The sequence below is a fragment of the Macaca thibetana genome, chromosome 2 (assembly GCF_024542745.1).
Source record: "Macaca thibetana thibetana isolate TM-01 chromosome 2, ASM2454274v1, whole genome shotgun sequence".
Taxonomy (NCBI): domain Eukaryota; kingdom Metazoa; phylum Chordata; class Mammalia; order Primates; family Cercopithecidae; genus Macaca; species Macaca thibetana.
Window position 1 is genome coordinate 173,934,333 of NC_065579.1, and position 13,709 is coordinate 173,948,041.

General features: G+C 42.8%; 1 protein-coding gene across 1 annotated transcript in view; it reads left to right on the top strand.

Annotated features, from left to right (window-relative positions):
• Positions 1–389: 389 nt before the first annotated feature.
• TOMM70 (translocase of outer mitochondrial membrane 70) overlaps positions 390–13,709 on the top strand; it is a 36,726-nt gene continuing 23,406 nt past the window's right edge. Inside the window, exons 1-2 of the mRNA XM_050782058.1 lie at positions 390–951; positions 13,194–13,367. Of these exons, the coding sequence (XP_050638015.1) occupies positions 628–951; positions 13,194–13,367 (498 nt within the window). The 5' untranslated portion in view covers positions 390–627. The remainder of the gene's footprint in view (positions 952–13,193; positions 13,368–13,709) is intronic.

Consider the following 13,709-nt stretch of genomic DNA (forward strand, 5'->3'; position numbering starts at 1 on the left):
AGGTTCAAGAGGTGCCAACGTGGCTATAACGGGAAAACTGGATCCGAAATCAACCAGTAAACTGGGTAGCTAGCTCTACGCCCCGCCCACCACCCTTGCCAGCCAATAGCCTTCACAACTCTTCTGCCACTCCCGCCCATTCCAGTGCTACGGCGCTGCTTTTTCCTCCGCTCTGATCTCTTGAGTGCCGCTAGCCAGGTGTATACGCGCCCCTCCTCGGCTTCAGTAGGCAAGAGGGCCATCTGCCCTTCTCTCCTGAAAGTAAAGGGGACAACACCAGCTACGACGGGACTCCAGAAGCCAATCTCTCGAAAAGCAGCGGGGCGAAAAGAAAGAAAAAGGGTTTCCGAGGACTTCCACTCACACCCACGCTTTGCCTTAACCCGGAAGTGATTTCCGCCCCTCCTCTCCCTCTACGGTTGAGACTGGAGGAGAAGGACGGCCAGGTCTGGCCCGGCATGCCCTGGGCTTCCGGTGACCTCTGGCCCTTTTCTGTCGTCCGCTCTCTCTGCCTAGCGTGCTCGCTCGCTCATTGCCTTCCTTCCCTCCCTCGGTCTTCCTTCGCACGCTGCTTGGTGATTGTGGCGCTCGCGACAGGCAGGGAGGCGGTGGCGGAGGACACTTGTCATGGCCGCCTCTAAGCCTGTGGAGGCGGCGGTGGTCGCAGCAGCTGCACCAAGCTCCGCGAGTGGGGTGGGCGGCGGCGGGACTGCGGGCCCGGGCACGGGGGGGCTGCCGCGATGGCAGCTGGCTCTGGCGGTCGGGGCACCCCTGCTGCTAGGCGCGGGTGCCATATACCTGTGGAGTCGGCAGCAACGGCGCCGGGAGTCCAGAGGCCGGGGCGACGCCAGCGGCCTGAAGCGCAACAGCGAACGGAAGACCCCGGAGGGCAGGGCCAGTCCGGCCCCCGGCAGCGGACACCCTGAAGGTCCCGGTGCTCACTTGGACATGGTGAGAAGTAGCCCCAGGCCGTAGAGGTGGAAACGCGGGTACACCTTTTCCTTGGCGGGCTGTCAGTGAGGGGGCTTCCCATCAGACGGAAGCTGCCAAGCGGCAGCGCAACACATGGGTTTAGGGAGACTCATTTCTGCCTGCCAGTGGAGGGCACAGGAGTAGCCCGATGACAGGTTACTGGCATTCTTTGACAATTTCCTTTTGGTTTCAGAAAAATCTTTTGCTTTTCTTCTCAGTGACACAGCATTTATTCATAGTGTTGTAGATGGGAGTGGGGCATTTGCAAATGTGATGATTGTGTTTAATAAGTGAAGGAAGCTAAATTCCATTAACAACTGGCGTATCGTGATACGAACTGTTTCTGTGATTCCCAAAGCCTACAACTTAATCGGTAAAAGCCTTTTAATAACGAGCCACTCCCCCTTTTAGAGTGTGTTTTTGCTGGGGGTAAGTGGGCAACTACAGTGACGGTTGTTGACAAAAGCAGAAAAAAAACCCCAAAAAACTGATTAGATGACTTTGTACATAGAAAAAGAAAGACTACACAGGTTCTAAAGAGTGAAATGGTGTTCAGTGGCATTTGTTCTACAGCCTCTGAACTGTAAGCAGAACTAGCAAGCTCCCAAGGCTCGTTCTCTCTCGGCCCGGAAGCCCCCTTGACTGCAAGCGCTCAGCGACCCGGGAACCTCCCCTGCCATGCCCCAGCCCGGAGGTGTCCTTTTACACTCCGGACCCCTTGGCCTTTCTCAGAAAACGCTCTGCACTGCACTGTCCCCTCTTGTTGCACAAGAGTAGCAGCCACAGCAATGCTCACCAGGCTTGGTTGCACACAGCCCTCTGCCCCAGGTCCAGGCCCTACACACACATACCAAAAAAATGGGAGTGACTTCTTAAACTTTTTGATTGGAAGCATCTTAAATTCAGTTTTTCCATTTCACCTGGAAATGTGCATGACCAAGCCTAATACGCATGACATAGTTTCTCTGATGTTAGTCCAAGCATTGGAGTATTTAGTGAACAGCTTTGTATGGTTTTGGTGAACTGACTGTTAAATCCTTTTGGTATCTGACAGCTGTGCAGAGAATTAGCCTGGCTGCATTTGACACTACTGGGATTGGGTGTGGTGGATTTTATCTGGGTCTGGAGTTGTTCAGTGGTAGTACCAGAGTAAGTCGAGGTCAGAGAAACGTTTGGTCAAATATCTCCCGGTTTTATAAATATGTATATACAGTTGGTCAAGTAACTTCCAGTTGTATCCAAGTGTATACACTTAAATACGTATGCAAGTCATTTCCATCTTATACTATTCATGTTGATTTTTTTTTTTTTTTGAGGCGGAGTCTCACTTTGTTGCCCAGGCTGGAGTGCAGTGGCTTGATCTCAGCTCACCACAACCTCCGCCTCCTGGGTTCAAGCAATTCTCGTACCTCAGCCTCTGGAATAGCTGGGACTACAGGTGTGCGTCACCATGCCCAGCTAATTTTTGTATGTTTAGTAGAGATGGGGTTTCACTATGTTGGCCAGGCTAGTCTTGAACTTCTGACCTCAGGTGATCTGCCCACCTCAGCCTCCCAAAGTGCTGGGGTTACAGGTGTGAGCCACCGTGCCCGGGCGAAGATATTTTTACTAGGATGTCAAATTAGCTTTAAAGGAAGTTTTGGTATAGGAATGAACAAACTATTATCTACAGTGTGTGAGGCATTGTGCTAGGACATGAGAAAACCATATGATCTTTCCTATGGGAGGGTGAAGCATTGCCTATTTTCTTAAAGGTTTATGACTGGGTAGTAGAAGAACCTATGGACTGTGAGAACTAGGATTTCTAAGCTTTATAGTGGGCTCTCCAGCATTGCTACTTTGGGAAAGTCATTTTATGTCCTTGACCTTAGCATCATCCCTGTAGAATAAGAAGATTAAAATAATAGATTTCTTCTGTTTCTTCTAGCACTAAAAATTGATGATTCTGGTTCTGATCATTTATAATAGCTCACTGCTGCTGTTAAAAGTAGTTATGAAGAGGCTTCTTTGAATTAATTATCACTTGTCTTACATCATTTTTGGATGTCTGAAATTCTCCAGTCATTTTCTATTTCGTTTGTTAATTTAGTTTTAATCATGGAAGAATAGTAGGTAAAATGAAAGATCCAAAACGTTTTCAGTTCTGTAAACATTAAAAATAAAGATAGTTTGTATACATGAAACTCGATTTTTTTTTTTTTGAGACGGAGTCTCACTCTGTCACCCAGCCTGGAGTGCAGTGGCGCAATCTTGGCTCACCGCAACCTCTGCCTCCTGGGTTCAAGCAATTCTCCTGCCTCAGCCTCCCGAGTAGCTGAGATTACAGGCATGTGCCACCATGCCTGGCTAATTTTTGTATTTTTAGTAGAGACGAGGTTTCGCCATGTTGGCCAGGCTGGTCTGAAACCCCTGACCTCAGGTGATCCACCCACCTTGGCCTCCCAAAGTGCTAGGAATTATAGGCACGAGCCACCTCACCGGCCGAAACTAGATTTTAACATTTCATTGTGGTTTCAGCCAACCCACCTCATCCCAGGGGTTCTGTACCATTGATGTTTAATAAAACCTAGCCGACTCCTTTTCAGATTTTAGATTTCCTTAATTCCTCTTTTCCACGTTGTCTGGATCAACACTGATGAATTTAAATTTCATGATATTTCAGAGTTTTTTAGTTTTACTTTACAAATAACTTTTTTTTTTTTTTTTTTTTTTTGAGACGGAGTCTCACTGTCACCCAGGCTGGAGTGCAATGGCGAGGTCTCGGCTCACTGAACCTGCCTCTGCAGGTTCGAGCGGTTCTCCTGCCTCAGCCTCCCGAGTAGCTGGGATTACAGGCACCCGCCACCACGCCCGGCTAATTTTTGTATTTTTAGTAGAGATGGGGTTTCACCATGTTCACCAGGCTGGTCTTGAACTCCTGACCTTGTGATTCGCCCGCCTTGGCTTCTCAAAGTGCTGGGATTACAGGCGTGAGCCACCGCCCCCGACCACAAATACCTTTTTATTCATCTGACTGCTGTTAAAAATTAGAATTTAAGATTGGACTCTTTGTGTTACTTAAACTGCTTTAAAATGATGTATTTTTGGCCCCAAATAAAACAGGGCAAAGAATTTGCATTTACCATTGTTCATCTTGTGGAATTTGTAGGCCTACACCTGGAATCTTTGAATTACTAGATTGTTCTTTGGTAAAGCAACAATAAGAAGGTCTTTGTGGTTTTTTTTTTATTTTTATTTTTTTTATTTTTTATTTTTTTAGACGGAGTCTCGCTCTGTCGCCCAGGCTGGAGTGCAGTGGCCGGATCTCAGCTCACTGCAAGCTCCGCCTCCCGGGTTTATGCCATTCTCCTGCCTCAGCCTCCCAAGTAACTGGGACTACAGGCGCCCGCCACCTCGCCCGGCTAGTGTTTTGTATTTTTTAGTAGAGACGGGGTTTCACCGGGTTAGCCAGGATGGTCTCGATCTCCTGACCTCGTAATCCGCCCATCTCGGCCTCCCAAAGTGCTGGGATTACAGGCTTGAGCCACCGCGCCTGGCCTGTGGTTTTTTTAAACGGAAATTTTTATCTTAACTGTTGGTGACCAGTAAATGTTGAAAGACTACTTTTGTCTTCTTTTAATAGTCTCGTCCTTAGAGTTATTATTAGACTATCTAAATATAATTGATCAGTAATTGTAATTGCTTATCTGTGGTTGGAGAAATTGCTATACATTTGAATAGCACCTCTAAATTGGCATCCTCTATGGGTTTCGCAACCAGAAGCATTTGCTTTCACTGATGGAAAACTGGCAGAATCCTGATGCCCTAACTGTCCTTTCTCCACCTAAGCAATAGCTACAGTTTTTAAGGGAATGAATAAATAGACAAATATTGTCTGTGTGGGGTTTGATATCAGCAAATAGAATGGAAAATCTGCATTTTTGTCTTTTGACTTATGTTTACCTTAATGTAAAATGATCTGATAGAATTACTGGGCTTCTGTCTATTGGGTTTGAGATTTTCCTTTACAATTAGAGTGTACAATTACTTTTTTTCTGGGATAGCAAAAACTTGTACAGGAAGTGCAAAGGATATTCATCGTTGTTTTAATTAATGGGAATATTGGGGTATCACTGAAGAAAAGCGTTTAGTCACAGTTGATAGTGTCTCAGACTGAGGTGCTTAAAGTGTTAGATCATATTCCATTTTGAACCATTATGAAATCTACCATGATGTGCCATTTTGCTTCAGTAATTTTTTTGGACTTAAAGAATTTTAAAAAATTTTTAAATTGCAAGACTTTTTAGAGGATGATATTATCCATAGTACTTCTCAATCTGTGGGCTTGAGTCATCACAAGGGACCACCACACATATATTCCAAGCATGGTATCCTGGCTGTACCAATGTCCTAGATACTTCTTTTTCAAACATTCTGTGATTCTTTAGAAAAATGCACTTATTTAAAAGCGTTATTGACTACATAGTAACTTTTTGTCCAATTGTTATTTAATCTGATGATAAAAAATGCAGTCATTCTTGTGTTCATATTTAACATTACACAGAGTTTAACCCACATAAAATGGTTAGGAACCAATAATCTAAGCCAGCCTACTACAGTAGGAAAGGAAAGATGTACCTACACATTTTAGTAAAGGGTCAAGGACTGCATAAACTGTTGTTATTAGTCATCTTGTTTGAAATGAAATTATTGTCTCCCCCAAATGATCTGTTTTGAGTTTTTTTTTTAAAATCAGGGACACCAGTGACATTCCTCTCTAAGTTTAGTTTACACTTTTCAATCTTTATCTTAATCCTTGGCAGTATTTCACATTGTGCGCTAAATGTCGTAACTTTTCCTGTTGCTTCTGAGGTACTAAATTTTCCTAATTAAAAAAACAAACAAACAAATACCAGCCTCACGGATTGTTACTCTCCTTATCACAACACAGAAGTCATTTCACCTTTTCTGAAACTTCTCGCTACCTAGGCACAACGCTATGTGATTTTGTAACACCCTGGACTTTTCCCTTTTATAGCACTTACCACGTGGTACTAGAATTACTCATTCCTGTTTCCTGCTATGCTTTTGAATCTGTGAAGGCTGAGACTGGCTCTGTCTTGTTCACCATTGTATTCCCAGAACCTGATACAGGTGCATAGCAAGTGTTGAATGAATGAAGTTTCATTTTTTGACTAATAATTAAGGGTTCCTTTGACAACCCTAAGCTTATATTATATATGTGTGTGTGTGTGTGTGTGTGTAAATCTCACAAGTGGTTTATTTTTTCACATTTTCCAGCTCTTCATTTTTGTTCTACCAGTTAATGCTGGATTCCGTGTAAATCTTTTTTTCTTTTTCTTTTTTTTTTTTTTGAGTTGGAGTTTTGCTTTGTCACCCAGGCTGGAGTGCAGTGGTGCAGTCTCCGCTCACTGCAACGTCCGCCTCCTAGGTCTAAGCGATTCTCCTGCCTCAGCCTCCCAAGTAGCTTGCCACCACACCTGGTGAATTTTTGTATTTTTAATAAGAGTTGGATTTCACCATGTTGGCTAGACTGGTCTTGAACTCTTAACCTCAAGCAGTCCACCCACCTCTGCCTCCCAAAGTGCTGGGGTTACAGGCATGAGCCACCGTGCCCGGCCCCGTGTAAGTCTTAAACCTCATTTGGGCATACTTTTTGTAAATGAGTTGATTATGTATGACCTGCAACCATAATCCTGCAGAAGCAGTCGTTATGCAAGTATATTCTTCCTAGGCAAAGAGTTACTATGATTTAGTAGGTGGGGTTGGTTGTAGATTTTTAAAATTTCAAGACATGAGATGGGAAAGGACTTTTTTATTGTCTTAGGTTTTATTCCTTACTAGGTTTGAATCCTTATTATCTTAGGTATTATTATCCTAGGTTTGATTCATATGAAAGTAACAATTGGTTGGCCAGCTACAGTGGCTCACATCTTTAATCCCAGCACTTTGGGAAGCTGAGGCAGGTGGGTCACCTGAGGGCAGGAGTTCAAGACTGACCTGGCCAACATGGTGAAACCCCATCTCTACAAAAATACAAAAATTACTTTGGGAGGCCGAGATGGGTGGATCACGAGGTCAGGAGATCGAGACCATCCTGGTGAACACAGTGAAACCCCGTCTCTACTAAAACTACAAAAAACTAGCCGGGCGAGGTGGCGGGCGCCTGTAGTCCCAGCTACTCGGGAGGCTGAGGCAGGAGAATGGCGTGAACCCGGGAGGCGGAGCTTGCAGTGAGCTGAGATCAGGCCACTGCACTCCTCAAAAAAAAAAAAAAAAAAAAAAAAAAAAAATACAAAAATTAGCCGGGCATGATGGCGGGTGCCTGTAATCCCAGCTACTGAGGAGGCCGAGGGGAGAGGATCGCTTGAACCCAGGAGGTTGAGGTTGCAGTGAGCTGAGATCCTGCCATTGCACTCCAGCCTGGGCGACAGAGCAAAACTCTGTCTCAGAAAAAGAAAGAAAGTAACAGTTGGTCAATAAGTATTGAAACATTGTTTCTCATACAGTAAGTGTTCCAGAGTTATTTAGGGTACAGTGAGCAGACATTGTGCCCCCTGGGCGACAGAGCAAAATGCTGTCTCAAAAAAAAAAAAAAAAAAAGAAAAGAAAGTAACAATTGGTCAATAAGTATTGAAACATTGTTTCTCATACAGCAAGTGTTCCAGAGTTATTTCCTAATTCTATAAAGCTGTGATTCAAGTATAATACATGCTTTTTGAGTTTGAGAAATTTAAAACAATAAAACCATTTTAAGAGAAACATCAAACCACCTCAGGTATATTTTACCTGGGTGTAAGTGTGTCATGATGACAAGTTAATACCCATTTTATTTTCTCACATGCAGATTAATGTACTTAATTCTAGCTCATTTTCATTTTTCTTTCTTTTTTTTTTTTTTTTTTGAGACGGAGTCTCGCTCTGCCGCCCAGGCTGGAGTGCAGTGGCCGGATCTCAGCTCACTGCAAGCTCCGCCTCCCGGGTTTACGCCATTCTCCTGCCTCAGCCTCCCGAGTAGTTGGGACTACAGGCGCCCGCCACCGCGCCCGGCTAGTTTTTTGTATTTTTTAGTAGAGACGGGGTTTCACCGTGTTAGCCAGGATGGTCTCGATCTCCTGACCTCGTGATCCGCCCGTCTCGGCCTCCCAAAGTGCTGGGATTACAGGCTTGAGCCACCGCGCCCGGCCTAGCTCATTTTCTTTTACAGTGACTATGCATGATCATCAGGTTAATATTTTATAAATGCTGAGAATTTACAATAGTTTTCTTATTGCCAGATACGTATCATTGACAGCTTTTTGCAATGTAGTCATGTAATCATGTCGCAGGACTTGTTTTTAGAGGCTGGTGCTTTTCTGATCTCCGGAGGTTCAGTACGTGGGCTAATCCTTTTAGGGTTGTTTTTCCTTCCTGGAGTACTTTCCTGTCTTTTGTTAGTCATTTTTATTTCAGAGCAGATTCTCATGAGTAGCCTTCACTGACTATCCTAAGCAAAACCTGATTTTCTTACTTTGTATTCCACTAGATTTACCTAGATTGTACCTTAATATTGTAGCTTTCATTTCAAAATGTAACCTGTTTTCTAGAGCAGATTTGGTGTCATGAAGAGCTGAGGGGCATGTTCCTAGGTTCTGCCTCATTTGACAAGTCTCAGTACACTGAAGAGAGAAAATATATATTTATTATTTTTTATTTCAATATCTTTTGGGGTACAAGTGGTTTTTGGTCACATGAATTGTATAGTAGTAAAGTCTGAGATTTTAGTGCACTCATCACCCAAGTGTACATAGTACCCAATCTGTAGTTTTTTATCACTCACATGCTCTGCCACCCTCCTCCTCTGAGTGTCCATAGTCCATTATATCACTCTGTATGCCTTTGTGTACCTGTAGTTTAGCTCCCACTTATAAGTGAGAGCATACCGTATTTTGTTCCCCATTTCTGAGTTATTTCACTTAGAATAATGGCCTTCAGCTCCATCTAAGTTGCTGCAAAACATCACTTCATTTTTGTTTTTTAATGGCTGAGTAGTATTCCATGATGTATATATACTACACTTCTATCAGTGGGCACTTAGGTTGGTTCCCTATCTTTTTTTTTTTTTTGAGATGGAGTTTCACTCCCGTTGCCCATGCTGGAGGGCAATGGCGCGATCTCAGCTCACTGCAACCTCCGCTGCCCAGGTTCAAGCAATTCTCCTGCCTTAGTCTCCTGAGTAGCTGAGATTACAGGCACGTGCCTCCATGCCCAGCTAATTTTGTATTTTTAATAGAGGCGGGGTGTCTCCATGTTAGCCAGGATGGTCTCGAACTCCTGACCTCAGGTGACCCACCCACCTTGGCCTCCCAAAGTGCTGGAATTACAAGCGTGAGCCACCGCGCCCGGCCTCTTTTTGTTTTTGGGATGCAGTCTCCCGCTGTTGCCCAGGCTGGAGTGCAGTGGCACGATTTTGGCTCACTACAACCTCCGCCTCCCAGGTTCAAGTGATTCTCCTGACTCAGCCCCCCAGTAGCTGGGATTACAGGTGCTCACCACCACACCTGGCTAATTGTTTTGTATTTTTAGTAGAGATGGTGTTTCACTGTGTTGGTCAGGCTGGTTTCTGACCTCAAATGATCCACCCACCTTGGCCTTCCAGAGTTTTGGGATTACAGGCATGAGCCACTGCACCCAGCCCCACAATATATGCTATGCTTTTATACATCTAGCAGTGTAGTAGGTTTGTTTACATCAGCAGCACCACAGACACATGAGGAGTGCATTACAATGGCTGTGACATCACTAGGCAATAGGAATTTTTCAGCTCTATTATAATCTTATGGGACCACCATTGTATATTCAGTCTGTCATTGACTAAAATATTGTTATGTTGCATATAACGGTACATTTTCATAATGGGATTTTAGTGTTTCTGTCAGTAGTAGTTCTTTTGCGAGATTGACAGTTGTTTGTTTCCTACACTGGTCTCCAGTATGGTCCTTCAGGATAAAGACTACACTGTTGGTTATTGTATAGTAGAATCACATCAACTAAAATTCAATTGTACTTGCTTGGCAAAAAGAAAAAAATGTAATTATACTGATTCTGTTTGTCTTTCAGTTTAATGACCTTTTGTCTTGGAGCCAGTGGTGCATGAGACAATGATACTTGAGTCTGTTTCCTTTGTTTCTTTTTTTTTAGATAGAGTCACATTCTGTCTCCCAGGCTGGAGTGCAGTGGTGTGATCTCGGCTCACTGCAACCTCTGCCTCCCGGGTTCAAGTGATTCTCCTGCCTCAGCCTCCTGAGTAGCTGGGACTACAGGTGCCCGCCACCATCCCAGCTGATTTTTCTATTTTTTTAGAGACGGGGTTTCACCATGTTGGCCAGGCTGGTCTTAAACTCCTGACCTGAGGTAATCCACCCGCCTCGGCCTCCCAAAGGCATGAGCCCCCGCGCCCAGCCGATTGAGTTTATTTTAAACCTTTATTAGATACCTGAAGATTCATGATTGTTGTGCCTTTTTGGCAGATTGAACCTTTTATCAGTAAAACTATCTGGACATCATCTGATGCTTTTGAATGGTATTTTGTCTATATTGCCTTTTTAAAATTTTTATTGTTTAGTATTCACCTTCCACAACTTTTTACATTCCTTTAAAAAAAAAATTGTTTGGCCTTAGTGTCATTTGGTTTTACATCATGCCTTATAGGCAGCAGGTAGTTAGTTTTGGTTTTAAACAATTCGAAAGTCTTTTAATGCAGGGATCTAAACTACTCACATTTATTGTTACTATTTACATGTTTAGCGATTACTGCCATGTTTACTCTGCTTTTTTGTTTCTTATTTTTCCTTTCTTTCTGCTTTTTGTTGTGTTGGTCATTTCCCTATTTGGGGTTTATTTTTAGTGGTAAGGAAGCTGTACATTTCTATTTCTGTTCTTGTGTTCAACCTTAAATGTTAGTTTAGCTAGGTGTAAGACTTTAGTTACAAAATAATCTTGCTTTAGAATTTTGAAATTGTTACTTAATTGGTTTTTGGTACCAAATGTTGGTGACAGTCTGGCACTGGATTGTTTTTCTTTTTAAATACTTTCAGGATTTTTGTTGTGAAATTTCACCATAATGTCTAAAAATGTGTGTCATTTTTCTTCAACTCCAAGAATTTCTCTGATTCCTTAGATTTTTTTTTTCTATGCCTTTCGTTTTATAACTCCAGGTAGGCAAATGATGGAACTTCTAGATTTATACTTCGTGTCATTTCATTTCTCCAAACTTCCCATCTCCCTATCCTCTCTTTCCATGGCATTCTGTCAGGTTTCCCCCATTCTCTACTTGTTAATTCGCTCCTCGGCTTTCTCCTTTAATATACAGCCAATCTGCTGAATTAATTTTAATAATCATTTTTCATTTTCAAAATTTCTAATCGGTGCTCTTTAAAAGCACCCTTTTTTAAATGATGGCAAGATAGCCTCTCATTTTTTTGAAACTAAATTTTTTGTTTGCTTGGCTTATCTTGTTTTCTCAGATACTGCTTTTCTATTTGAGTTGGGGGCCTCTTTTTGTATGGGTTGGTTTTCCCTTACTGTTAGCAATTCTTGATTGTGTGGTCTTTTTAAAAACAGAGGCAAGGTATGGTATGCCCTGTCACTGTCACTTGTCTCTTTGAAGAGGGTCTGGTCTCAATGTCTCAATATGTTGTTCAGGCTAATCTCAAACGCCTGGGCTCAAGCAATTCTCCTGCCTCAGCATCCCAAGTATCTGAAACTATAGGTGTGTGCCATGGTACTCAGCCACTTGTCTCTCGTGTAGAAGATCCTCACTCCTGAATGACACAGCCCTACTCTAATGTGATTTCTGCTTTCTCCAGTGGAGTGGGAGGATTGTTGAGGTTGTCTCAAATGCAAGTTTTCTAGCAATCACCCTGATGATTGCCCCCTAGAGCCTACAGCTACATAAGGGATTCCTAGTTTTGCTTTATTGTGGGTGTTTTGTGGGTGTTTCTCTGTCAGTCCTGTAGCAGTCTCTGTTAGTCCTGGCACGTATTCATAGTCCTGAAACATGATGTATCCTTGAAATTAAACTTATGTTTCAAAGCTTTTGGAAGATAATTAAGTCTACTGACAAATGGAAGATTTTAAGTTCATCTATTAATTTATATGTGCTTGTCTTGGTTCCTTTCATCCTCCCACATCAGTTTTAAAATATACATTCTGGTTGACACTAGCTAGCTTAAAGTAGCTATGTAATATTCTGAGCTTAGATACTTAGAGCTTCCTAGAAATCCTTTGCACACTTTAAATCCTTTAAAAACTTTAAAGTTCTACAGCCTTTTTGAAAAAGTCTGATTGTTTTTGAAATTAAAAACATATAAACCTCCAGCCTGGGCAACCTGGCAAAACCCCATCTCTACTGAAAAATAAAAAAATTAGCCAGGTGTGGTGGTGCGTGCTGGTAGCCAGGAGCAGCTGAGGCAGGAGAATCACTTGAACTTAGGAGGTGGAGGTTGCAGCGAGCCAAGATTGTGCCTCTGCACTCCAGCCTGGGTGACAGAGAGAGAGAAAAAAGTATGTATGTATATACCTCTGTGTATGTGTGTGTGTGTGTGTGTGTGTGTGTGTCTTTTAGCTAGGCATGGTAGTGTGCACCTATAATCCCATCTGCCTAGAACATGGAGGTAGGGCGATTGCTTGAGCCTAGCAATTTGAGACTAGCCTGGGCAATATAGCAGGGCACCTCTCATGCTTTTTTGCGGGGAGGGGTGGGTGGGCAGAGACAGAGGAGTCTCAGTCTGTCACCAAGGCTGGAGTGCAATGGTGTGATCTTGGCTCACTGTAGCCTCCACCTCCTGGGTTCAGGCATTTCTCATGCCTCAGCCACTTGAGTAGCTGGGACTGTAGGTGTGTGCCACCATACCCAGCTAGTTTTTGTATTTTTCGTAGAGACGGGGTTCTGCCACGTTGTCCAGGCCAGTCTCAAACTCCTAGCCTGAAGTGATCTGCCCGCCTCAGCCTCCCAAAGTGTTGGGATTGTAGGCATGAGCTACCATGCCTGGCCACAATATGCTTTTTGACTCAACAATCCTACTAGTTAGAATCTATTCCATGAAGATACTTGTATAAAGCAACTTACCTTATAAACAGCCATTCTGTCTTCCTGTTTTTATCAGTTTATTGTTTAATTACTGTGGTCTGAGTCTGTGAATGTCGATTAGTGTTTGATACATTGTTTCTTCTCATTTCAGAACTCTCTTGATAGAGCCCAAGCAGCCAAGAATAAAGGCAATAAATATTTTAAAGCAGGAAAATATGAACAAGCTATTCAGTGCTATACTGAGGCTATTAGCTTGTGTCCTACAGAGAAGAATGTCGACCTTTCTACATTTTATCAAAACAGAGCTGCTGCCTTTGAACAGTTGGTATGTACTCTAGGTTGTTTCTTCTGTTCCTTTTGTTTCTCTTTATTTGCTTAAAGTTTCAGTTAATGCTACTCAAATAAACCTAATATATTTTTTGAAGTTGTTTCAAAATTATGGGATGTTGTTTTTATTTCCATTAATTGCAAAACTTTTTAAAGAACAAATTCTATAGTTTTGCTGACTACAGATATACTCCAAAGTTAAGTATATTTCAGATTTTATAAAATTACATAGTATAGAAAGTTTCTGGTGACCCTATTCTCCTCAACAGTTTGAGGCTATTTCTTTAACTTTTTGATATGTGCTTTTGTAATGTATTGCAGATGTTAACTCTTTGTTTCT